This window comes from Meriones unguiculatus, chromosome 1 (genome assembly GCF_030254825.1).
Source record: "Meriones unguiculatus strain TT.TT164.6M chromosome 1, Bangor_MerUng_6.1, whole genome shotgun sequence".
Lineage (NCBI taxonomy): Eukaryota > Metazoa > Chordata > Mammalia > Rodentia > Muridae > Meriones > Meriones unguiculatus.
This window is the reverse complement of record NC_083349.1, coordinates 28,394,021-28,420,395: the sequence shown is the minus strand read 5'-3', so window position 1 is coordinate 28,420,395 and position 26,375 is coordinate 28,394,021. Positions and strand designations below refer to the sequence as shown.

General features: G+C 48.0%; 1 protein-coding gene across 1 annotated transcript; it reads right to left on the bottom strand.

The window, feature by feature from the left end:
• Positions 1–1,369: 1,369 nt before the first annotated feature.
• On the bottom strand, positions 1,370–15,593 carry Fads1 (fatty acid desaturase 1). The gene is made up of 12 exons (XM_021636096.2): positions 15,251–15,593; positions 13,425–13,535; positions 12,721–12,918; positions 12,039–12,140; positions 11,646–11,774; positions 6,953–7,013; positions 5,306–5,382; positions 4,415–4,512; positions 4,135–4,231; positions 3,842–3,921; positions 3,636–3,761; positions 1,370–3,376 (listed from the first exon to the last, which is right to left on the bottom strand). The coding sequence occupies exons 1-12, from the start codon at positions 15,461–15,463 to the stop codon at positions 3,325–3,327; spliced, it is 1,344 nt and encodes a 447-aa protein (XP_021491771.1). The 5' UTR covers positions 15,464–15,593; the 3' UTR covers positions 1,370–3,324.
• Positions 15,594–26,375: the final 10,782 nt, after the last annotated feature.

The following is a 26,375-nucleotide window of genomic DNA, read 5'->3' as shown; positions in this document are numbered from 1 at the left end:
TGATCTCACAGGTCTGTTCACAGCACATGACTTTAAGCTGAAAATGCCTTGACAGATTGAGTAGAAGACTAATACTATTTTTCAAGTCCTTTAAAATTTTATTTCATAGTGGGGGACAGATGTGCATGTGTGGTGGCACATGTGGAGGTCAAAGGACAGCTTTTGGGGATCCTCACTACATGTTAATGGAGGTTGAACTCAAATTGTCAGTGCTTTTACCTGCTGTGTCTTTGCATCCTGGTTTTCAGTCTCCTCCCCTCTCCCAACCCCATACAAACACACAGAGGGTCTCACTATGTAGCCCTGGCCTGGAACTCATTAGGCCAGGCAAGACTTTTCCAAATGAACTCTTTGGTGATTGTAGACACTACATTTTGTCCTGAGGGCAGTTTGTTCTCTGCTCTTAGCAGTTGGTAAGTGGAACTGATTTTGCCAGATTAAAGCAAGCTGCACTTACTGGATTTTTTTTTTTCCTTTTTCTTGATTCCATAACTTGATTTTAATCTACAATGGCAATGAGCTAAGTGCCAAGACTGCACTGCCTCAGTGCAGTGGCTTTAGGGGCTTGCATGCTATGGTCAGGCATTTAGAGTTCCAGCTTGCTGCTTTCAAATTTGCTCTGCTTAAGCTTTTCTAAGTTTGTTAATTTTTGCTTGGCCCTATGAATGTCCTTATGTTTCACTCAGCTGTTGAAGGAAGAGTTAAGAGGCATTGGCTCTTTAGTCTGACTGAGGCAGTGCTAGCAGAGAGACAGGCAAACAGGACTTCTAGGTATAACCATGCCAAAATTCAAATCAGGCTCAAAGGGAGAAATGACTCAGAATGGAGAAATGACTCAGAATGGAAAGTTGAAGGACAAGAGGGTGAAGACACTGAACCATGACACTTATGAGATCTGGCAGTACTGGAGAAGTACAGCATCTCTAGATGAGTACCTCAGGAGGGACCTGCCTTTCAGACCATCCTTGCACAGGATGTACAAGAGGACTGGCAGCAACTCATGTTCTAGAGGGAGTTGAGCACACAGGTGGGAGGGGAATTTCAGGTTATCTTGTGTATATATTTATGTGTGTACATGTTCCTGTGTGCTTGAGTGTCAGAAAGGTCAGAAGTCAATATCAAGTATCTGCCTTAGTGCCTCTACAAGTTTGCCTAAGGTGGCTGGCTAGTGAGCTCCAAGGATTCACCTCCCCTTATGCTGGGCTACAAACTCCACACCTGGCTCTTACCCAGCTGCTGGGGATCTGAACTTAGGTCCTCGGGCTTGGAAAAGAAGTGCTTTACCAGCTGAGCCAGCTCCCTGCCCTGCACCAGGGAATCTGGTAGACATGTGCAGACAAGCAACACAGATTTCAAATGATTAACAGCATTCTTTTGGTCCAAATTAATTTTTATTTTTCAGCTTCATCAGGATGTGGTAACGACATTGGCACACACAGATACTGACGTTAGGCCGGATGAAAGGAAATGCCTTAGGCCAGGAAGTAGAAAGATGAAGGCAATAAAGATAGACATGGAAGCTAGAGTTTTAACAAGGTTAAATTCAGATGTTCTGCCACTATCTACATGAGCAGAGGTGACTTTTCCTCTAACCCTGTTTTATCTGTCAGTGGACTGAGATACCTTACTTTACCACTGTAACATTCTGAGTCTTGTCACTTGATGTCTCCTGTGGCTATGCAAAAGCCACAGTGAAGGCTGAGTTGGGAAGGCCACAATGGTTCAGATGCTCTGAAGCCCTGGTCTTGGTACAACAGAGATCACTGGTATTTGCTCAGACTGGCAGCTGAAGGCTCAAAGCCAGTGAGCTAGACAGACTAGTGGTGCCACACCCTTATCCCAGGAGTTAGGGAACGGGCATGGGGAGGGATCAGCACCTATTCTTGAGGGAAGGAGCCAACACACCAATCGCTGGAAAATATGTGAACTCTTCTGCAACCTGCCGTCTCTGAGCATTATCCTGGAAAACTCTAGGAACCCTGCCTCTCTCTATACCATACCCCAGCATCCGTCAACACCTTCATCTGGACCACTTGCCATTTCTCCACAAACATGCACTGTACTTCGCCTTCTGGCTTGAGGCTCTCAAATTCCAGACGGATAGATGGTCGGTATGCATTAAGGAGAATATGTTGAGCAAGCAACAGACTAATGCCCGTGGGTTTAGGGAACGAGAGCATGAAAGTGGATGGGCAGGCTAGGACTCTCCAGGTATGTTCCTATGTTCTTTAGAAGGGCGAGTTAGACCGTTCTTATCTTTTACAAACCAGAAGATTACAAAACCCTATTTATTAGACTGTCATACTTTGTCAGAAGTTATCCTAAATCCCTATCTGGCTGCCAGTAGAATAAGACACTTGAACAAGTAGAGGAGCTGCCTTGCTGCAGCAGTGACATTCACAGACCTCAGTTACTAACCTTCCTGTTTGTGATATGAAACTGTGCTATATAATGCTGGAACATGACATAGGGATCAGGGACCCTGCAGCTGCGCAGAGCCCTGACACTAACAGAAACCCCAGTCACTGTTGATGAGTGTTTTGTTGAACTTAGAATTACAGGCTGGGACACAAAAGGAAACTATAGGAACCTAATTATTCAGTAGAAGGAAAGACCTTATTCCTTGCTTGTGTATTCCTTGGGGACTGATTAGAAGCGTTTTAAAGACCAGTAACTCTGCCATCCATTTTGTCAAGAGCTAGGATCTAATGTTCTCTCTGGAACCTAGATGGAGACAAGAATTATGTGTGCCAGGATCATCCAGAGCCAAATGCCTCCCAAACCACAATCCTAACCTTTGCCCTGCCTGCTTCTGAAACTAAAAAACAGCTTCTCCAGCAACCAGAGGCAGACATGGGCACACCCAGCCCTCAGCAGCAAGCTAAGCTCCTGGGCAGGGAGCTGTGCCAGGCCTCAGGATTCTATGCATGAATGCCCCTTTCTAAATCTCGTTCAAAAGGGTCATCCTGACCCTCTCAGACCAACAAGGAGGGTGAAGAGACACATAGCTCAGTGAGACGGGCTCACACTTTACAAGAGGGGAATAAATATCTAGTGCAGGGTTCCTACTTTATGCTGGGTTTCATAGGTCCCAACCATTTGCCTCTGCCAAAGTAGAAAAAAAACAATAGCTTTTTATCCCTACCCCAACAGTTCTCCCCTCCCTCAAATTCAGTACCTAGAAAGCAAAACGGGCAGGAGTGAGCACAAAGATCTATGCCTCCTAACCCTTTAAACATCAGATTCGTAGTGGCATTGTCCCTCAGACTCCCTCGCTTTGGCTCCAGTTGTCCTCTTTCTCCCCCAGATGGAGGACGGCTGCCGCTATTGGTGAAGGTAGGCATCCAGCCAGAGCTGCCCAGACTCCTTCAATGAACTGCAGGGACAACAGGAGCAGATAGGGAGGTGGGGGTTGAGCCACCTACCTGCAGACATGTCCCCTTCCCCTTGGAGGCTTTACTCCCTTGCTTGGTAGAAGCCATGGCCTAGACACAGACCAACACCACCCTGCCGTTGCCATGGCAATGCCATTGCTAATGACCAGGAACCCTTCCTGTGGCTCCCCACCCCACTCTGTGCCACACGCCCACCATCCTGCCTATTCCCTATTGTCAACTTTCCAGGCTCATACTCACTAAACAATATCGGCGAAGGCTGAGAAGAGGGGCTTGGACTCATACTTGATGCCGTACTTGGCGCACAGGGATCGCACCAGGGGTGCCACTTTGTGATAGTTGTGTCGGGGCATGGTGGGGAAGAGGCTTGAAGGACACAGAGTGGTTAGTGGCTCCTGCTCCTCTGCCCCACCCCCACCCCCTGCTTCCTAGGTCTTCCTACTCACTGGTGTTCGATCTGGAAATTGAGGTGGCCACTGAACCAGTCGTTGAAGATTGATTGGTGAACATTGCAGGTTGCCTGCAGCTGGGAGAGAAAGTCGAGGGAGGGCAGGCCTCCATGTCAGAGCACTCAGTCTTTCCTAGGGGGGCTGTGTGGAACTGTCCCCTGTCTCTGGCCACCCTCTTCAATGGGAGAAATCTCAAGCTAACAAGACTTGTTTGAGGAGACAATTTTGCCTATTGCTGTCCACCACCCACCCTTCTCAGTAGTCGTGGCACGTCCTTCCGGTCTTCTTACCTGGGTGGAGACCCAGTCCACATTCCGGTCATGATCGATGTGCATGGGGATATGGTTCATCTGAGTCACCCACACAAACCAGTTGCTCTCTAGGAACCTGTTGAATATGGCATACGGCCAGTCACTACAAGCAGAGCACCTAATTCTTATTCTCCAGTAGCAACACTAGCCTGCAACTCTCCCAAGCCAACTCCCTGAACGACCCCCAAGGCCCCAGCATGGCTCCCAGACCCATCACCCGAACTTTCCCTGCCAGCTGCTACATTTTATCAGACACTACCTGACAATGAAGAAAAGACCCAGGAAGCCTTTCAGCCCCAGCAGGGGCACGTAAGTGAAGAAGACACGGACATAGAAGCTGAGCATCCAGGCCAAGTCCTGCAGTGGGAACAAAAAAGTGGCACTGTCCCAGCAGCTCCTGCTGCTTTCCTTCCCCAACTGTTTGCAACAGTCCCCACCTCCTCCCGTGTGTGGGTGTTATGGCACTCAGTGATCCTCAGCTCCTCTTAGCCACCTAATGGCACTGCTTCTATTCCAGGTGCTACCCCGGCCCCCTGCCCGTCCCTTCACAGGGGTCCTCAGTCTCCCTGGCTACACCTCCCCACCCTGTCTAACTGCTGCCAGATGAATGTTCCAGGACCAAGTCTCTGTCTATCTATGTCACTGATCGAAACTCCAGGTCCTTTTCTGTAGTGGACCAAGCCCTATGCTCTTCCCCAACACCTGAGCCCTCTGCACTGAGACCAGTGTCCTAGCTCACATATTGGTTCCCAGCTTGTCTGCTCAGACCCTGTCTTTCTTATGTCTTTCTATGTCCTCTTCTTATGTCTGAGGCCAGCTGAAAAAGCAGACCCAGCCAGACCACAAAGCCTCTTCTGGCTGCATGTCTTCTCTCAAGTCTATCACTTTCAGCTTCATCCTACATTCCCTGAGAGCAGGGACCATCTCATGCTTTTCCCTCATTGCTCTCTACACACAAAGCCTTGCATGGGGAAGCTGGGCAACAGTGAGCCCAGGCCATTTGATCTTATCTAGAGAGGAGCATCTCTTCCTGGTTCTATTCTGCTCTGTCCGGCCTAGGGTCAGTCTCCTTGCCCCACAGACCACACCTTTTCCTGTGCAGGATAATAGAGAATCTGGCATGTGGGATTTTTGGGCCAAGGATACTCACCACCCATTTCTTCCGCTGAAAAACAAAATAGAAAATATACCACTGGAAGTAAAGAGGCAACAAGGCTGGGGGTCCAACTGGGGAAGAAAAGGAGATGGAGAAGGCATGAGCAACCAGGGGTCAGAAAGGGCTGCTGTGGTAAGATGATCCCCAGCATAGGACTACCTCCTGTTGCCCCTCCTAGCTGCCTTAGTGCTCCTCAATCAACCACAAGCTGTGGGTCCTTGAGCAGGAATACAAGCCTAAAAGGCCAGTTCTGTAAGGGGATGCCAGGGAGGCTAAGGGCTGGGAGCAGGATCCCTTCCTGTGGAGGAGGGCATGGGGGAGCTTAAGCCTCAAGCATGGAATGTACTCTACTCCCAGGCCTTTAAAAGGGCACATTGATACTTCTCACGATGCCTGGACCACAGCTCTGCCCCTGCAGTCCCGTCACATTCCCACTGCCCCACCATGTATGTCAAAGGGCAGGGGAAGGACTCTGTTGACCCATTACAGTCTAAGGCACAACTAATGCTATCCCAACTTCTACATGACAATCCCCACCCATAGCTGCTTCATCTTGATATGCCACGGATTCTAAAATTCTTTTCTTTTTCTTACTTCCCTCGCTCCCTCCTTCCTTCCTGAGATGTGTATGAGGCATATGTATCAGTGTGAGACCTGGCACACATGTTGAGGTCAGAGGACAACTCTGCACAAGTTGGTTACTCTCCTTCTACTGTGAGTTCCAGGGACTAGACTTAAGCTGTCAGGCATCAGGCTTTTAAGCCATCTCACTGACCTTCCACCTTTATTTTCTGAGACAGTCTCTCACTAAACCTAAAGCTATTCTCACTGACCAATGAGCCTCAAGAACTTCACCTGTCTCTGTGGCCTTCACACCCTTCCCATCTCCAGTGCTGGGGTTACAGGCATGTGTCATAACCCCTAGATTTTTTATGTGGGTTCTAGAAATCCAAATTCAGGTCCTCATGCTTGCACAGTCTCTTCACCAGCTGAGCCATCTCCCCAGGCCTAAAATTATTTCTGATGGAAGTCTTTGCCCAGCCCTCCTATCATCTCCTGCTTTCTCTGGAAGGGACACTTGGCAATAAGCAGATAAAGCCCTTCAGTTCTTTCCCCTTAAAAAATTTGAAATCAATTTAGGTGTGAAGGCTTGTGCCGATACAGCAAGTCTGAAGCCAACTTGAGCTACAAGATTCTCTCAAAGCCAAAACAAAACAAGACTCATTAAAAGTAGCCTCCCGGCCCCAAAACTTGAAGCCTAAATTTGGGGAGTATGCAGCAGGCTCTTATAGTAGGGAGTACATAATCAAAATGTCTTCTCAGTTGCCACCTTTCTTCGCAGGCCCCACTGCCTGTCATCCTAGCTGACCACTGTGTAACTAGTTTTAAGGAAAGGCTTAACACTAAACAAGAGGCTCCTGCTAACCGCTCAGTTTCTTCTTGGAAGAAAGGTGAGACTGGAGGATTGAGTTTGGCCCCCAACACAAATGACTATCCAAGTATTAGCCTGTGGACTTTACTCAGTGGGAAAGGCCATCTGCTCCTAGGCGGGGAGTATCAGCAGACAGTACTTCCTCCCAGGCCTGTCCTAGGGGAGTCTGCTCCTCCCATGGGCCTCCTATCCCTGCGGCTGACACTCACTCAGGAAGAAGTACTTGTGCTGATGGTTGTATGGCATGTGTTTCTTCTTTTGTTTCCCAAGCTGTGAAGAAACAAACACGAGTCAGCAGCAGAGACCAGGCTCCCATTCCCCCACTGAGTCTCCTGCTTTCTCTGCTCTGACACTAAGGCCTACTTCTGGAACCCTTAGCTTGATGCTGCCATTGGAGGGCTCTGGCAGGCCTGGAATAAGTGGTCCTGCATGGTGACCTATGAACGTACCGTGACAAGGAACACACAGGAGTGTACACGACATAGTCTACAGCATGCCTATGGCTATCTAAACTCTGTCACATGGTTTCCAGGTACAACCTCTCCTGATTTTGGTACTCTTTGGACCTCAGACTCTCTACGGAAAACTATTTTTGCCTGTATATGTATCTTGAGTCTTCCCATCACAATCTTTTGGACTCTTTTCTTTTTTAGCTCATGTGTATGGGTGTTTTTTTTTATCTGCATCTATGTCTGTGCACCAAATGCATGCAATGCCTGTGGAAGTCAGAAGAGGGTAGCAGACCAGCTGGAGTTACAGATGGTGTGGGCTTCCAAGTGGGTCCTGGGAGTTGAACCCAGGTCTTCTGGTAGAGCAGCCCATGCTCTTAACCACTCAGCCATCTCACCAGCTTCTCTTTTGGATTCCTGACTTCAGCATGAACCTCCCACCCCAACCCCTTGAAAGTTTAGTAACAGATGTAGAAAGGTTACCAAGAACAACCTGACAACCTGAGGGCTTTGGCAAAGCTTTGCCCACTAGGTGGGTTACTTTATTTAGGCCAAGCTACTGAACAGACTGGCTGGGAGTCACCAGGCCACTCAACCATCCCAGAGCCCCTCACATGGGTTCATATTTGCTCTGCTGTCTCATTTTTTGCCTCTGGCTTTTCTTGCCCAATTAAATTTGGTGACCTCATCCCAGAGCACAATCTGGCTTAGCTTCTCACATGTTTACAGCCATGTCCAAAAATAATTCATCAAAACTTCTTCTGTGCAAGCTGAACTTTGGCTAGCTGAGACAAGCTTTCTACATTTCTGGAGTCATTCAACAAGCACTAATGGATAAGCCATTCCCAAAGCCAGTGCTCTTTCAGTCACCGTCTGAGGTGCTGAGGGCATGGAAGTGAAGAGTATGAAACTCGGATCTTGTAATTTGAGGAGATGACGTGGGTAATATATTTGTAAAGAGTTCAGGATCATTTACAGATTACAGACAGGAGAGCAGGACAGACAGAAAGGCAGCAGCTTTACAAAGATGCTCAGGCCTGCCTTCTCTTGGTCCCTGATAACCAAATAATGAGAAGTGCCAGGAATGCAAAAATCCAAAGAAATGAGATCAAAGCACAGAGCACATCAACAGCCAAAGCTCTTGAGACCCACCACACCAGAAAGCTAAGGAAAGCCAGGTTCCCCAGGCCCTTTGAAATTCATGGTAAAGCCAGTGGTGTGCCGAGATCTACTCTGTAGTCCAGGCAGGCCTTGAACTTGACCACAAAGGGTCTTCTCTGTGTTTTGTGTGTGGTAGTTTTGTCCAGAGATGGAGAAGTAAATTTCAGATACTGTTACAGGGGCAAACAGAGCAGGGATGGGCTAGGCAGGGTGCTATGTTCAGTGTGGTGCAGTGTGGTTTGTTCCTCAGGGGTTCACGTGCTGCATGCTTGGTCACTAATGCAGTGATGCCAGGAGGTACACCTTGCTGGGAGTTGAGGAAATCACCTTCTGAAGGTGTTCCTGTGATTCCAATGGGATCCTACTGAGTTCCCCCTTGAGAGTGAATTGTTTTAAAGACTACTCTGGCTTCTCATCTCACCCCAATTCCTTTCATAGCCACCGCCACCAAAGTCTGGCATCTCTCACAAGGCTCTTCCTAAAGACAAAATTGATGGAGCTGCTTTATCTTGAGCTTTCACTCTCTTAAAACAGTGAACTAAACAGATATCTTTTCTTTATAAAGTACCAACTCCAGAAAGTGGGCAATTTACCAGATTAGAGGGGTCATAGGTGCTGGAGAATTTGATGGAATTAGCATTAAGTCTGGGGACAGGTAAACAAGCTATACAAGCCAAGGAGATTCCATAGAAGAAAAGCATCCCCCTTGGTTGGTGGGACGAGAGGGGGACCTCTGTGGGAAGGAACTCTGTCCACTGCTGCCTCCTTAGACAATGATCAAGTACATTATAATTCACCCCACTGTGCTTAGATGCTCAGGGGTCAGAGGGTTGAGGGCAAAGGTCTCCTGTGCCTCCTTGTTCTCCAGGAGTGTTAAGGAGACATTGGGCAGATGCCCTTAAGCTAGGGCATCAATAGTTATGTTGTCTCCAGAGACCAAACCAAGCCCACATTCATTCATTCATTCATTTTCATCTTCTCTCTGTAAGGGTGAGGGCTAGACACGTGCATGTGTGCAGGTGTACTTGCGCATCCATGTGACAACCAGAGATCAGCTTTGAGTGTCTCCACTGTTCTCTATTCCTCAAGCTGGAACCTCTCACTGAACCTGGAGCGCAGTTTTTGCTAGACTGGCTGGCCAGTGAACCCCCAGGATGGGCCTGTCTTCACACTCTTCTCTATTCCTGGTGTTGGGGTTAGTCACAGCTGCTGGGCCCAGCTTACTCAGGTGCTTAAGACCCAATCTCAGGTTTTACCAACTTTACCGACCGCACCATCTCCCTAGCTCCTACTCTCTCATTCTGATGTTTGTGGACTTGCCACAGTGCCGAGAACCAGCAAAGGCCTCCAGTTTCCTTAAACCATCTGTGTTGACAAGAGAGGTCTTTAGAGCTCAACGTTCTTCCGGATGAGCAGTCTGCCCTGTTTCAGAATGACCCGGGCCAGTTTCCCACCATGCGCTGCTGAGGGGGCAGAGGGAACACACGTAACAAACCAGCAGAGGCCGGGGCTTGGGAAGTGAGAAAACGGGAGCATTAGGGACAGATTTAGGAGTGCCCTGTGCCAGCACAACCAGAGCTGCCAAGGCTCTTCCACAGTACATCTGGGCCAGAGAGGACAGGGCAGCCAGACTACCTTGAACTCATGCTGAAGAATGAACTGTTCAACAGCTTAATTCAAACAGCTGCCACTAGAGGGGAGGGGAGCTGGCAGAGCTCGGGAAGGTTTTTAATTAACTTTTCAAGGAATTCTGCTGGGCATTTGGAACTTTCTATTGCTTATGCCAGGCCAGTTCACCAGCTCCCCACCCCGGGGACATTCTTCCTTCAGCTCACAGCCTCAGCTGACTTCCCAAGGCCAATGCTGATCACACTGGAAGGCAGGCTAGGCTTAGGAGGGGGGGAAAGGGACAGCTGTAGCCACAGAAATTGGTTTTGAGGTGTCCACATATGCTCAGGTCCCCTGTATAAAGTGGCATGCTACTTGCAATAACTGACACATGCTCTTCCAGCATGCCTTACATTAGCCCTGCAGGCTGGGAGACGAGGCCTTCTTTCTCCCGCTTTGAGACAGGTCTTGCTGTGTAGCCCAGGTTAGCCTTAAACTCTTAATCCTCCTCCTTCTACTCCCCATGTGCTGGGATTACAGGTATGTGCCACCATGATTGGTTTCTTTCCTCCCTTCTCACCTGACCTCCCTTCCTCTCTCTCTGGTGCTGGTTTTGGAACGAAGGGCTTCACTGAAGCCAGGCAAGTGCTCTGTCACTGAGCTACACCCCAGCCTCCCTCCAGCATATAGTAAATCGGATACTATGTAAATGCTATGTAAAAATAGTTATTATAATGTGTTGTTTAGGAACTAATAACAGTCAGGGAGATAAGAGTTCCTGAGAGGGCTCAGAGGGTAAAGCGTTTTTGAGGAAGCGGATGACCCAAGTTCAAACTCTGGAACGTGAAAACTGTCTCTACTAAGTTGTCCTCTGCCACATGCTCCCACACAATAATAAAGTTGTGCTGGAGAGAAGGGTCAGCTGTTAAAGGCTAGGCTCACAGCCAAATATAAAATAAAGTTGAGAATCCCAATAGGGTTGGTGAGATGGCTCAGTAGGTAAAGGTATTTGGTCGGCAAATCTGGTGACTTGAGTGTCATCCCTAAGACCCACATACAAGTGGAAGGAGAGAAGGGACCCCACAAAAGTTGTCCTCTGATCTCCACATGTGTACCCATGACAGATGTGCCCACACACAGTAAGTTAAAAGCAGCCTGTGCATATTCAGGATGGATGTAATTATTTTCTGAATATCTGCTTAAATCCACTAATGCAGAATGTAAGGATATAGAAGCCTGCTGTATTCAGAGGGAATATTCTGAGCACTGCTGTCAGAGATGTGAGGTAGTAAAGTCCTAGGCAAGGCAGGCTGTGACACAGAAGGGTGTCTGATGTAAGAGACAAACACCAAGAGCAAGGGAGTGCCTTCCTGGAGCAGAGGAGTCAAACAGCACCCGAAGAGCTGCCTTAGTCATCTTCAAAGATGAGCAGGGGCTTGCATAGACTCTCCTGTAAACCCACTGAATCCTTTGTAGAATGCGGTAGCTTCGTGTGGTAACTGCTGACTGATCTGACCTGAACAGTCCCAGTTTACAGCCTCCTGCAAGCCTGTCTTCAAGAAAGCAAAAGCCCTGCAGCCTAGCCCATGATGGCCTGCCTCCTCTGATAACAGAGAGCAAGCACTTTCCCCGTAGCCTGCACAACAGGCTACTCTGTTCCCCTCTGCACTGACACCCAGCTCACCTCCACAGAGAGGACCTTCCCCAAGGCAAAGAAGAGGGGATGCATGTTGATATCGGGGTCCTTGCGGAAGCAGTTGGGCTTGGCGTGGTGCTGGAAGTGCATGTGGTTCCACCAGCTGGCAGGAGCCCCCTACAGAGTAAAAGCCCAGCGTGAATACCCTGCTTCAATCCTTAGCACCCACACGACAGCTCTCAACTGTCTGTGACTCTAGTCCTAGAGCATCTGATGCCGTCGCTTATGGCATACAGACAGACATGCAAGCAGGGTCTCCGTGTACCATGAAATAAATAAATAAACTTTAAAAAGAAAAGAAAACCCAGTGTTCTGAGCATTTCTCCCACCCTAGCAGCCATGAATGACTGGGATCTGGGGGAACCCCATCATCTCATTGACCTTCAGGTGGCCAATCACGAAATGATGTAGCAGGTGGTTCCATGTGGAGGTGCCGAAGACTGACAGGTGCCCAAAGTCATGCTGTAGCCAACCTGCCTGGGCCTAAAACAGAAAGGTTAGTGCTCAGGGAAGTTCACACTGAGGGTCCCTCTCACAGACCCCAGCAGCCTCTTCAGCCTCTTGACAGTGGATTGCTGTACCACCTCAAGGGAACACACTGGGATAAGCCATGGAACCTGGGTCCCAATTCCCTCTTGGCCACTGGGTCACATGTGAGCTGAGGGAGACCACAGTTCCTGCTTTCCTCTGAAGTGCCATGACTTAGGACAGACTGACATTCAGAACATGGACTGTTAGTCTGAATCCTGGTGCTGGACTGTAATTGGCATGCTGGGTGACATCGGCAGTGGAAAGGCAGCCAAGCACTGGTCCTTGGGCATACTTGGACTGTGGCAGAACCTGAAGTTTCAGAGAACAAACTACACAGGAAGAAGGGACCTGGGGAAGAGGAGCTGGAGTGGCTCTGAGTGAACCCAAACTGCTCAGGACTAAAGAGCAGACGAAAGGCACACACAGCACAATGTGTGTTCTCTCCCTGTGCCAACTCTCAGATGTCTCTGCGGGTCCCAGGAAGGATTCTTTTCCCTAGGAATGCCCAGACTGGCCAGCCGTAGGAACTCACCTGAACTGTACTGAGTAGCACTGCACAGAGGATGAAGGGCACCGTGGATGTTCCAAAGATCCAAAGAGTGAGCCAGGCAGCCACATCCAGCAGCAGGATGTGGAGCAGGTAGAACAGGAAGAAGAGGTGGTTGGCCTTCATGAGGCCCATGCGCTCCACTGTGGCCCGCAGCTCCCGGAATTCGTCGGTTAGTGCTTTCTGTGGAAGACTGGGGCTATAATTCTTCCCAACCCTCGAAGAGAACCTCCCGTGGAGGTGGCTGTGGCAAGTCTACAGTCTTAGGCAAAGATACCCTGATGGGGAAGGGTGATAGGAGAAGCTACTATGAATGGCATCAAGTCTGGCAGCTAAACTGACTTAATTTGGGTCCCCAGGGTGTAATTTCTGGCTCTGAAGCTTAAACTCTATGAACCTGTTTTCTTACCTGTACCTATGTAAAGATTAGTATATAAGGTTACATTGGTACACGATGCTCAGTAAATAGGTCTGCTGTCAGTGATGGAAGAACTAACTAGTGATGGGAGTGCTAGTGACAGGGAGCATCAGTAGTGGTGGCATTGGAAGAAACATAGGTTCCTGCTCCGGTGGGCTTATCACCCCATGACTACTTGAGACTCCCACAACTGTCACCTGTGGTCCTAGGCAGGCATCTGCCCCCTCTCCCTCCACAACCAAGTCTCCAAACAGTAAACAGGGCCTCTCACGTTCTTGGTGGGTTCAAAGCTGGGCTGCTCCGGAGCCAGCTCTCCAATCAGAAGAGAGTTCATATACTTTCTCACAAGGCCCTTATCGATGTGGAATGCCACGAAAGGATCCTGCAAGTACGGGAAGAAGACAGTGAGGACCCCCGTCAGGCTCCCAAGGCCATCCTCCAGGCCAGCAACAAGGTATGCACCCACACTCTAACAAAGGCAACCTCCCTTGGCTCCGTACTTGCCAGCCCCAGATCACCCAGCATTTGGGTTCCCACTAAAAGGGCACTGCATCAAAGAATAGAAAGCCTCCCCTGGATGCCACACAGAAAGACCTGCCCAGGCTGGCCCTCATGTCTCCAGACACGTGACTCAGGAACTTAGTACAGGAGAGAAGCAGGTTGCAGAACTAGGTGGGGCTATGAGACTTTTGTTCCCATAATACTTTTAACAAGTCCTTTTCTTTCTTGGCCAGCTTCTCTATAAACAGCGATGAGGAAGACTCCCTATGCCAGAGCTGGGGAACTGTGTACATTTCTTCCTCTTTTGGGCAAGGTTCCCTACTTCCCCCAACACTGACCGTTCTTTGCTATGGGAGTAGTTGGCTGATACAAGGTGGGTGGGAGGACTTCAGGCCTGAGGGAGAGAAGCTGTAAGTGGAGGCGGAGTCTGTGGGCAGTGGCACCACACATCCAAACCAATAGCTGTCTTTGCCATGAAGTCCCAGGCCTCCAAATCACACTGAATGGGAAGCCCAGACTGTGCAGATCTGCTCCATCTGCTTGTGAGTTGCTTGGACTGCGGGGCTGCTTGGACTCTGGAATGGTTACTTCTAGTGACTGGCTCATTCTAGCCTGTTCTCTAAGGCTGGTTTTTATCAGTGTCCTCCATCTCTAATTTCAAGGGTGACTTAAGAGTACCTCTGCTGACTCCTGGAGCACATTAGACTGGCAGAGAAGGAATAAGAGGCAGGGAGATGGGGTTAGGGAGTTAGAAGACAGATGACCCAAAAGTAGGGATCCAACAGTTGGCAATCCTGCCAGAGTGTTCTGCCCCGACTTTAGGGCCCCAAGAAGTAGGTCATTCCCAGTCGGACCCTAGGCTCTGAGGGAGGTTATGGTCTATATAGAGAGAACAGGGCCACTAGACAGAGGCTGGGGGCCGCATTGACTCTGCCGGCTGTAAGCTCCAAGGGAAAGGGGACGTGCTCCTGCGACGTGTCTCTTCCCAGAAGAGTTGGAGACCTTCCCGGCCTACTGCCAAGTGATCTCGCACTAAGGATCCCAGGACAGTTCTGCGATTCCAACCTAGGAGTATGCAGATGCAGACGCCCCCAGTGTGGGCACACGACTCCGGTTACTCATTGTGACTAATCCCTGCAGGCTTTCCTGGACCCTACCCTCAGGGCTTCACAACGTACAGGGAGTACCAAACCACGGGGTTCTCAGTGTCATCCCTATTGCGAGCGGTCTTCTCCTGCTCCGGACCCCGAGTTGGGGCGGGCTTTCTAGGTCAGACAAGGCTGCATTTACCCTCCCTCCCCTGCAGACAGGACGTGACTCCCTCTCCCTACACTGACTCCTCCTCCCGCTGCCCTGGGCAGCACCATGGTCCGGGGTCCAGGCAAGTTCGCTCCCTCCTAGCCCAACTCAGGATCCAATCCACGCCTGAGACTCCAGAGGCAAAGCACGGACGCGCAGCCAGCCCTTTGTTTGAGTGTGCACATCGCCTGGCCTCCGTCCGCAGCCTTGGTCTCGCGCTGGCATCCCGGGTCCGGAGGCGTCTCTCCCCGCCAGTTTCCCGCCCCGGGTACAGACGCGCCAATTGTCCGCGCTCACCGTAGCATCCTGACCGGCGTAGTGGCTGATGACCCGGGAGCCACCAGGGTGGCGGCGGGTGAAGTCGCTGATGTTGTACACCTTCCGGTCGATCACGAGCCATCGCTCCTTCTCCCTCCCGGAGCGCTGCGCCACCTCCTCCCAAGTAAAGTAGCGCGTTTGGTGCAGCTGAGCGGAGGCCGGGACCGGGGTCGGCACCGGGTCGGGAGCCATAGCTGTCCTGGCCAGGGAATCCGGAGCCGGAGAGGCGCGCGCTCGGGGCCTCGGGGCAGCGCACGCCGGCCTCGCAAACCAGGGGAGCGTCGGACTGCGGCGAGCGCGCGCCCGGAGGCCGCCGTCCGCGCGCAGGGTTTTCAGCACCCTTGGCGCGGACCGCCGAGCCCCGCGGCGCGCGCTCCCATTGGCTGAGCCGAGTGGCGTGGGGCGCGAGCTCCGCCCCTCTCTGGCCAGCGAGGACCGGCGCCCCCGGAGGGACTCCGGCTACTTCCAGCGGCCGAGACACGCCCTTTCGCGGGTGCTTGAAAGCGGTCTCCAGGCGATTCCACTGCTGACTTCTTAGGGACTGACAGGATAACGGTTCGTGTGGGTGTGCCACAGCCTGATGCAGCTGAGGCGGAGGCCCCAAGTCTGCGTTGAAGCTTGCTGTGGACGTATGGGAGAGAAAATCGTTTCCAGGCAGGTTCTCATGTAGCCCAGGCTGGCCTCAGACTCACTGTGTAGTTGAGAATGACCTTGAATTTCTGATTCTCCTAAGTTCTGGGGGATCTAACCCCGGTCATTGTTTATGCCAAGGCAAACATTTTATTAGTCTCCTACCCCAAGGAAATACGTGACAAATTAAACGGAGCTTTGAGCAATGAAACAGCACCCACCTTCATAGCAAGGGGGGTAAATGGTAGGTGTGGCCAGAAAGGGGCTTTACATAAAGAAATAGCCTAATTGCCTAAAGTTCCAGGCTTTTGCCTCACGTGAGTTCGAGCACTCGCAGCCCAAGGCTAGCAGAAGTCTTGTCTGCAATGATTTGCCAACACTTTTGACTTACAAGAAGGTAGTACTTAAGAACCTGGAGATGGCTTGGTGTGATAAAGGCCCTTGACATCTAGCCTGAAGACCTGAGTTTAATCCCAGAGACCCAAATGGTAGAGGAAGAAAACTTGTTCCACAAATTGTCCTCTGAACTCCAAGCATGCTCACACACCCACAAAATAGAAGGGGGGGAGGCTTAGGTTAGCAAGAAATGGAGAGAGGAAAAAAGCTTTCTTGATGACAAAGGAGGCCTGTCACATATCTTTGGAGAGCTGTCTGGGTCTAGGGTGCCTGCTGTTTCAGGAGGCAAAGTTCTTGATCATCTTTACTCAGTGGGAAAACACGGATAGTTTCAGGAGCCTGGGGGACCCCCACCCCCACCCCCACATGTGCCCACGCTCCTGCACAGGTATGCACGGGGTATATGTGAAGGCCAGAAAACAATCTCAGGAATGCCATCCACCTCCTTTGAGACAAGGTCTCTGATTAGCTTGAATGTCACCAATTTGGCTAGCTGTGCTTGGCCATTGATCACCAAAGAACCCTCCTATCTCCGTCTGAGTGCTGAGATTCCAAGCACTTTGCCACTATGTCTAACTTTTTACACGGGTTCTGCAGGTCAAAATCAGGTCCTCATGTTTTCAACGGGAAATGCAAGCACTCTACCAAGTGAGCCATCTTCCTAAACCCACAGAACTCTTGGAATAGAGACAGATGGACCCAAGGTTTCAGGCTCTGAAGCTTTGCTGTGTGGAAGTTCAAGGTCAGACTTTCTCTTATGTTGTTTAAAAAAAAAACAAAAAAACCTGTCTCCAGGTTCTAGATTGTGTAAGGTTGCCATCAGTTGCTGGATCTCAAAGTGTTGCTTTTACCTGATTTAAAAAAATATGCCCATATGACCTTCATCATAGTTTATAGTAATTCTGTTATCAGGTTGATGCCTTTCTGCTCCTGTTTCATAAAAAGTTGTGTTTTCTTGTGGGAGTTGATGTGATTGCCATCAGGAACACTGATTAAGACAATCCAGTTGACTCAGTTAGTTTTGTCTGATGGCCTTGGTTGGTGATATCTTTGCCGTTTTGTAACTTGCTCAGTGAAAGTGAGTCCTGCTCATTTGCTGTTGATGTCTCCAGGAATGCTCCATAATGGAAACACTATTTCTAATAACCTTTGAATGGAAAAGAAAAATAAGGGTGGATGAGATGGTTCAGGCAGTAAAGGCATCTGCCGACAGGCTGACAATCCGAGTTCCAGCTCTGGAACCCATGGAGTGGAAGGAGAGAACTGACTCTTGTTGATTATCCTCTGACCTCCACATACGAATCTTGGCCTACACATGCACACGCACGCATGCACACATGTACACTAAAATGTAATAATAATAATAATAATAATAATAATAATAATAATAATAATGTAGGTCTGGCTCCGTGGCCCTTTTACTACAGTTCCAAGGGATCTGACATGTTCTTCTGGCCCTATAGCCGCCAGGTGCACCCATGGTACAAATACATACATGCATGTGAAACACTTGTACATGTTTTTAAGAAGATAACATAAACGCATTTTACTGGTAAGCCCATATAAGAAAAACTTGTGTACCTTTTTCTTATGTAGGTAGAAGAATTGTACTTCATATTGAAAATTCTGAAGATATGGTTGTTTTAACTGAACCAGCAACGTTATCACTTACAAGCAATTACCCAAGTCACATGACCTTGGAAAGCATTTGGGGGTAATTCTTATGTTTTGGGGAAAATAATTTGTAAAAGTAACTTTACTCGCCTGATGTAATTGTTGTCTTGGAGGCTTACTGCCTCTTGTCTGCTAACCTAAGCCTAGTCCTAGAAGCTTCTAGCCTCTGTACAATCTTATCTAGGCCTTGAATATTTTCAGCCTCTGAGACTTACTGCTGAATAAGCTCACCCTTTCTAGCTCTTTCTGAACTCTGGCTGGCTGGTTCAACTCAGCTGTTCTGGCTCAAACTCCTCTCCTAACTGACTGATTCCATCTGGCTTCTCTCTCAGCGTCTGACTGAATTGGATTTGCTTGGCCTCAAACTAATTCTAGCAGTCTGTTCTTGCTCCTTCTTTTGTTTTGGCTTGTTCTGTCTTCACCTGTTTCTAGCTTGTTCTCTCTTCAACCTCTCTCTGTGAAACTCTCCTGGTAAAAACTGCCTCTGCCTTCCACGAAAGGCATTGCCAAGAACTCAGCATCACTGCACTATTTCTCAACTCACTCTCAACTGAATGGACTGAACAGCACTAACTAGAACTCAGAGGTCTGCGTGCCTCTGTCTCCTGAGTCCTAGAGTTAAAGGCGTGTACCACCATGCCTGGACCTAAGCTATCCTTTACCTGAAACTTGCTCTATGCCTCTATACCAGGCTGGCTTTGATCTGCTTGACTCTGTTTTCTGGGATTAAAGGTGTGTCTGTATTCTAGCCAGATCACACAGACCTAGAGGGTCTTTGGATGTGATCTTTTGCCAGAGCAGCTGTGTTCTGAATTAAAATTCCTCTACAATACTTGATTTAGGAAGGCATTTGTTTTCCTTAAATCCAATTAAATTGAGCTGTTTTATCATTTAACTTGAAAATATTTGAAGAGAATAGGAAAAAAAAGAGCCCAAACCTTTCATACATATATGCACACCCATGTAAACCGGGAGGCAGAAGCAGATTGTGCTTGTTGTTTGAGACAAGGTCTCACTATGTAGCCTTGGCTGGCCTGGAACTGACAATATAGGCCAGAATGACCTGTACTCCCAAAGATCTGCCTACCTCAACCTCCTGAGTGCTAAAATTAAAGGGATGTGTGCCACCATGCGCGCCTAGAGCCTAAAATTTAAGTCTAAAATTTATTTAAGTCTAAAATTTCAGCCATGTGTTAGGTACAAGTTCCCTGAACCCCAATTATTTTTGTGCCCTGTGGAACAATGTTTTCTGTCCCGAGGGGCAAAAGCTTTTGACCATACTTATAAAAAACTTCTAAGGTGACCTTACTGCTTTTTGTAATGAGCCTTTTATAGAGGCAATTTCTGACTCATGTGGTCTTCTATGTATTGTTAAAGACCAGATCCCTTTGATTTTTTTTTTTTTTTTTGACTCCAGCTTCTTTTCTTTTCCATGTGATTCCCAAGAGCTTTTCACAGGGTAAAGCTTCCTCACCGTGGCCACTGCCATTCTAAGTCATCCTTCATACAGCTAGCTTCCTTTTCTTTTGAGACAGGATCTCACTCCTGGCTGGTCTAGAACTCAATATGAAGAACTCACAGAGATCTACCAGACTCTGCCTCCAGAGTGCTGGGATTAAAGGCGTGTGCCACCCCATCTGGTGCTATGTCATCCTTCTAAATACACACATTCTAAAATATGATTTTTTATTGTTTTTGTTTGTTTGTTTTTGTAATATGAACTTAGTTGGTATTCTTGAAAATGGAGTTCTAGGCTCTTAAATTCCCAGCCTTCTTAAATTTGATGAGACGTGTTTTCAACGAAATACCTGAGCTATCTTACTATATCCAGCCTAGTTAATTGTTAGAGCCGATCAAATCATAGACCCTCTCCAGTTAAAATTGTTCAAAGCTAGTTTGAGAGCTCCAAACACAAATTCAGGAGCCTTGCTGGAAGTAGAACTACCGGCAACCCCAACTCGTGCTGGAGTTCAGTGGCCACGGTGAGCACCTTTACTTGGTCACTTGTTATGCCTTTGGGGTCACTCTAGGTCAATTAAATCCTGCTCTGACACCAGACTGTTACAATAAGAAGAAAACAACTTTAGACTAATTAAATCTAGCAGGCTTTATTTATGCTGAGAAAAGACTTAGGAATCAGAGAGTAGCCTGAGCCAAGAGAAGATCCAGCAAGCTCCATGCAGCAAAGAGAGCACTGTTTATGGGGGCAGGAAGAGGAAGCGACATAGGGAAAGAACCCAGTTAGGTACATCTCAGCATTTGCCTTATATACACGTCTCTGAACAATCTGCAGCCTGCAACTGGCTGAAAGTTCAGCTGATGTGATTGAGATTCTGTTATGTGTTACAAGAACATACTCCCTTAGGCTGCATTTCACAAACATTCAGTACTGTTTCAACTCACTCATGTAACAGGATAGAAAACAGAGGCTCGGTATAGGCTGGTGTGAGGCTATGGGATTTCGAGGCCCACCCCTACAGCTGAGGTCATTCCGGGGTCAAGGCTATTTGTGGACAAGGCTTGTAGTGAGGGAGGGAGAGCACACCCAGCTCTAAGCTATGAAAACTTCAATTACAATCACCAGGGCTTACCCTCCACGAATCAGAAATCCTATTGCTTCACTGTCCAAAGTTTTGGGCCTGTTTTGCTGCCCAAAAGAATTCTTTGAGGGCCTTTGTCACTTTAGCAGATTACCATTTATTTAATTGGGTGGTAGTTGACAGGTTGGTAATGGCCTAATTTACTTAGTATAATGTATAACGTTAAAAATGCCCCACGGTTTTTGCAAGTTTGTTTGTCTTCATCTCTGTTTTGTTTCTTACAAAAATTGAAATCCTGTGGAACTAATGATGCTGGCATCCCCTGACCTTTAGACATCTTGAGTGAAGAGTGCAGAACTTCAAATCTTTGTCCTCTAGCCTGCAGCGGCTTCAGGAGACTTTGCAACTGAGGCTAAAACTGATCCCTGAGTCTTACAGAGAGGAGTGGGAACACAGTTCAGAGGCTGCTGTCTGAGGAGACCCAGTGTAGAGGTGCTCAATTTTCTTTTTCATCATTTATTTGTTTGTATAGTTCCTCAGGGCTCTTCAGGCAAGCAGCTCTCCCCCCAAGCAGGACCTCCAGCTTCAACTCCCTTTCATTTCTTTCTTTTAAAAAAATATTTATTTTTTATTTTATGTTCATTAGTGTTCTGCTTGCATATGTCTGTGTGACAGTGTCGGGTCCCCTGGAACTGGAGTTACAGCCAGTAACTGCCATGTGGTTGCTGGGAATTGAACCCAGGTCCCCTGGAAGAGCAGCCAGTGCTCTTAACCACTGAACCATGTTCCAGTCTGCCCCCTCCCCCACTTTCATTTCTTTAACAAGCACTTTATGGAACACTGCTTTGGAGCTGTTTTCTCCACAGTGAAGCTATTTCCTCGTGAAATGACCAGGGCAGAGGCCTTATAACATCCATAAGAACCTTCCCAGATGCTCAGTTCTTCTGAGCCTATGTCATTGCTGGGGAAAGGAGATTCTTGGTGTAGGGAGCTCAGGTGACTGCAGCTTTGATGAGTTGCCACCCCCCCCCTTGCGGTGGGCCTTAAAAAAAAAAAAAAAAAAAAAAAAAAAAAACAACGTATGTTTTATCTGCATGTGTATGTTTGTGCACCTCTTGTGTGTTTGGTGCCCACAGGGCCCAGAAGAAGGCATTGCATCCTTTAGAACATGAGTTACAGGTGGCTGTGAACTGCTAGGTAGGTTTTAGGAACTGACCCATGTTCTGTGGAAGAGCAGCTAGTGCTCTTTAACTGCTGAGCCACTTCTCCAGCCCCTTGGGGTAGGCTTTTAGCTATTACAGCCACCTGAATCCTTCATATGCCTGTAAGTCACCCATCACCCACTTACCCATGCTTCTTTCAGTAACTCCAGAAAACTTGCTGGCTGAGCTAGAGGTGGGTGTGGCAGTTTGTTTGGTCACTGGTGCCCTATCTGGGGTGAACAGACATTTGTGGCTCCCCAGGTAAAGCATTTGCTAGTAACGAGTACTTACATGTCAAAGACGGTTCGCAGCGCTTTGCACGGTTTTGTTGATTTACTTCCTGTTGTATGAGGCAAAAACTAGCCTAACCTCCCAGAGGGAGAAACTGAGCTGGAGTGAGGTTAAATGTGTTGTCACTGGGCTAATGTAGCAGAGTGTGGATTTGTACCCGAAGAACCCCTCAGCTCTGCTGCCTTTTCTGATTTTGCTAGTTTTGGGGCACTCTAAAGAATGGTGAGTATCTTCTTATAAAGTTATTTTACAAAATGCGCATGAGTGTCTTCATGTGCGTATGTCAGTGCACCGTGTGCCTGTTGTCAGTGGAGGTCAGAAGAAGGGATCAGATCCCCTGGGACTGGAGTCACAGATGGTTGTGAACAACCATGTGGGTTTTAGGAGCCCCCTGCAAGAGCAACAAGTGCTCATAACCACAGAACATTCTCCCCAGGCTCCATTGTGTCCTAAAATAAAACCTGTGCAGCCTGCTTTTGGCTGTGAGACAATTAACTCTTTGTAGTCATGGCTGGCCTGGAACTCTCTCTATAGCCCAAGCTGGCCTTGCACTCACAGAGATCCTCTGGCCTCTGCCTCCCAAGTGCTGGGATTAAAGACGTATGCCACCACTGCTGGCCTTCCCTCAGGAATCTTGTCCTGGGAGGACAAGGCTGAAGTTTGGTACCATCCAGAGGAGCAGCTTGTCTCCAGAAACAGATTTCACATGGCTCTGCAGAGAGACTGGAGCCTGGACAGTGGGCTTGATGGGCAAGGCCTCACCTTGATCAGGACAGCTTAGTTGGCATGCCTTCTACTTCTGAGACACATGTTAAGACCCCAAGATTGACTTGGCAGTGTGGGAGGTGGGAGCAGGTGATGAATGGGAGGGTAGGAGTCCTTGGACCTCTTTGTTCTTCCTAGTAGAGCCATGTTTAGTCAATCTCCTTTGTCTAACTTTCAGTGCTAACTGAATATTTAATAAGCCTGTTGAGGATGGATAGCTGAGCCTGGTTTGTTAGGGGTGCCAGGACCCAGGCTGGGGCTCTGACAACTTCTGAAAACTTTCCTAACAATCCCAAGGGGAAGAAACATGATTTAATCAAATACGAGCATAAAACTGAGACGTGACTCCCATGAGAGGACGGCACAAAATAGGCTAAGAGGAAGCTTGGCATTCTCAGTGGACAAGGAAATCTATCTGCAGGCTGATGAGCAGATTCAGAATGAGGAGGGGACCTTCTGCCTCCCCACGAGGAAGCTGTTGTCAGCTTCCTGTAAAGAAACCACGGATGGGCACCTTGCTTACGAATGACAGTTTCCGCAGCTACCCTGCTTACACCCCTATAAAAAACCTTGTGCAACAATTTGGCAATGTGTAATAGAGCTGTAAATCAGTCTGTGTGCCTTTGATGGAGTAATTGCACTCCTGGGAAAGTAAGGGGTAGAGAGAGTACACGAGGATGCAAAAATGAGTATGTTTAATATCTAAAGTTCAGAAACAGACCCAGGTTCTGACCATGAGAAAAATTCCTCCACTCTCTAGAACAGGTCAGAACAAGGAGAGTCAAGAAACAAGTTTAAATGGTCAGGATATGGGCTATATTGAAAGGTAGAAATAGGAATGAAAGGAGTGTAGATTTCCTGATTACAATGATGTAGGAAGACCTAGTCCTTGATTAACTGTTCATGAGTTTTTAGCTTTTCTTTCCATGCTGTGAATCGATTGCCCCACCCCCATGCATAGTGCATGCTAGGCAAGTGCTCTTCCACTGAGCTACATCCTCAGCCTTGATTAACCTTTTTGGAAAAATTTGTTTGACAGATTTACTTAGAACCCTTATGAATGTCCTCAGTGGTTCTATGCCTAGGGATGTAGCCTATAAATCACACATTTTTAAATTATTGTACAGTTTTAATATAAGAATATATTATACATTGAGCAACTTCTCCCTCCTGCCCTTCTATCCTCCCTTTTTATACCCACTTCCTAGTTAGCTCCTTTTCTTTCCCTAGACAGTTTCACTTTTACTTTATTTGATGGTGGTGGGAGCAGAGCTCTCCACCTTCTTCACTGGGACAGGGTCTCTCAGTGAGCTTGACAATTTAGTTAGGTTGGAGAGCCAGGAAGCCTCCGGTCTCCACCTTCCCAGCACTGGAATGACAGACGTTGTACCATTGTGACCAGGCTTTTTCTGTGAGATCAAACTCAGGTCCTCGAACTTACATGGCAAGCACTTCACTGACAGAACCATCTCCTCACCCTTGCTTCTACTTTCCTCTTCCATATATGCCATACATGATTTTATGTAACTATATCAAAGCTAGGAGCCACAAACAGGAAAAGACATATGATATTTGTCCTTCTGAGAATGGTTAAATTCACTTAATATGGTTACCTCCAGCTGTATCCATTTTCCTAAACAGAACACAACTTTGTTGTCCTTTATGGCTGAAAACCAATTCCATGTTGTACATATACACCGTGCTTTCTTTATCCGTTCCTCTGACAGGCGCCTGTGTCGGTTCTGTGCTGTAGCTACTGTCAGCATTGCCGCACTGAACACCCCTGCGCAGGTCTCTTCTTGCTGTTTTAACTCAGAGCCCTTTGGGTCAATATTCAGGGCAGTACAGCCAGTTGATATGGCAGAATCCTTTTTAGTGTTTAGAGAAAACTTTCTGAAGATTTTTTTAGTGTGTGTTTGTTTGTGCATTCTCAGTGGACAAGGAAATCTATCTACAGGCTGATGAATAGATTCAGAATGAGGAGGGGACCTCCTACCTCCCCACGGGGAAGCTCAGGCGTTCCAGCTTCCTGTAAAGAAACCACGGATTGGCACCTTGCTTAAGAATGACAGTTTCCACACAAGCACTACAGCATGTGGCAGGGGTGTGTGTGTGTGTGTGTGTCAGAGGACAACCTTGGGTGTCTCTCTTTGCCTTCCGCCGTATGTGAAGTGGCATCTTTTGCTGTTTACTGACGTGTAAAGGGTTCTCTTGTCTCTGCACCCTCCCCCCCATCACTAGCAATACCGCTAGTCATTAGTGCTTGCCTACTTCCACCGGCCAAACATCAATCAATCAAATGTTGTTTTGTGTAGTGTCTGTCAGTTTGACTGGCTCAGGAACACCTAAAACAAGATTGTATGGGCCAGGATCAATCAAGTCACAGGGGTGCAGTGGACAGGCAGGTCACTGGTTGGAGTTCAGTAAGAGACCAGATGTTTATTTCATCTGGTCTGGGCATTTCTTTGCTTCTGCTGTGTTTCTTCTTATTATAATTACATAAAATTCTCCCTCTCCCTCTCTTTCTCTCTCTCTATCTCTCTCTGTGTATGCTGTGTGTGCACATTCATCCATAACATGCCTACAGAGGTCTATGGGAGTCAGCTTGTTCCTTCCACCATATAAATCTAGAGGACTGAACTCAAAGGCTTGGTGGAAAGTGCCTTTACCCACTGAACCATCTCGCCAGACCTTTCCTATTGTTTTAGAATATACTGTTTTGCTTACAAAAATGTTTTACTGCCAAGCACTGCCCAGTGTTATGCCAGCATCAGCCTCTTGATGTTTACCCAAGGTCTGAGTGCATCTTTGTTTAATGTTTGTTTGCATTGACATTGCTTTGTCCATTATGGCCTTGGGAGTGACAATCCATGTCACAGGCATATACATATGTATAACACAGGTTAGATGTAAGGTAGGCCGCACCATGTTGTTTCTGTGATGTCCTGGTGAGTGATGGTGGGGTTGCCTAAGGGCACGTTTTTCAGAACACATCTCTCGTCGTGGAGCAACTTATAACTGTGTTCGAAGTATCCTAGTTGGGAGTTCTGTGTGGAATCTCACATGAATGTGTTGTGCAGTGCTTTCCACTGGTCCCGTTGTCTTCTTATGTCACCACCATCATACACAGATGACTGTACAGGGTACAAATCATGTTTCTAAGCATGTGTAGGGCTAGGTAGATCACTCCATTGCCTATGGGATTCTACTGCTCCTGAGTGAACCCTCAGTATTCATGTTATACATCGTATGCTTAGTTCCAGGCTGGCAATTTGAATCAGGTCTAATTTGCCTAACGGAACTGCTAAAGGCCATGGGGGTAGCCTAGGGTGGGTGCTCAAGTACTAAGCTGTCTTGACAGGGTTGTACCCGTAATTGCTGGACCATAATAACGCACTGTCTGCTTTTCAAAGTCCACAAGCATTGAAGAAAGAGGTCTGGATGCTCAGCCAAGCCCCTCCTACCTCTAAGGCCACATTCACTGTAGGGGAATCTGATTTTCTGTCATGTTTGGTAACTTGCTGGCTTGCAATGAGCGCAGAGTAGGAGTTAGCTAAATGTTTCTTCAGATGAACAGCAAATAAGATTATCAGGTAAGCATGACAC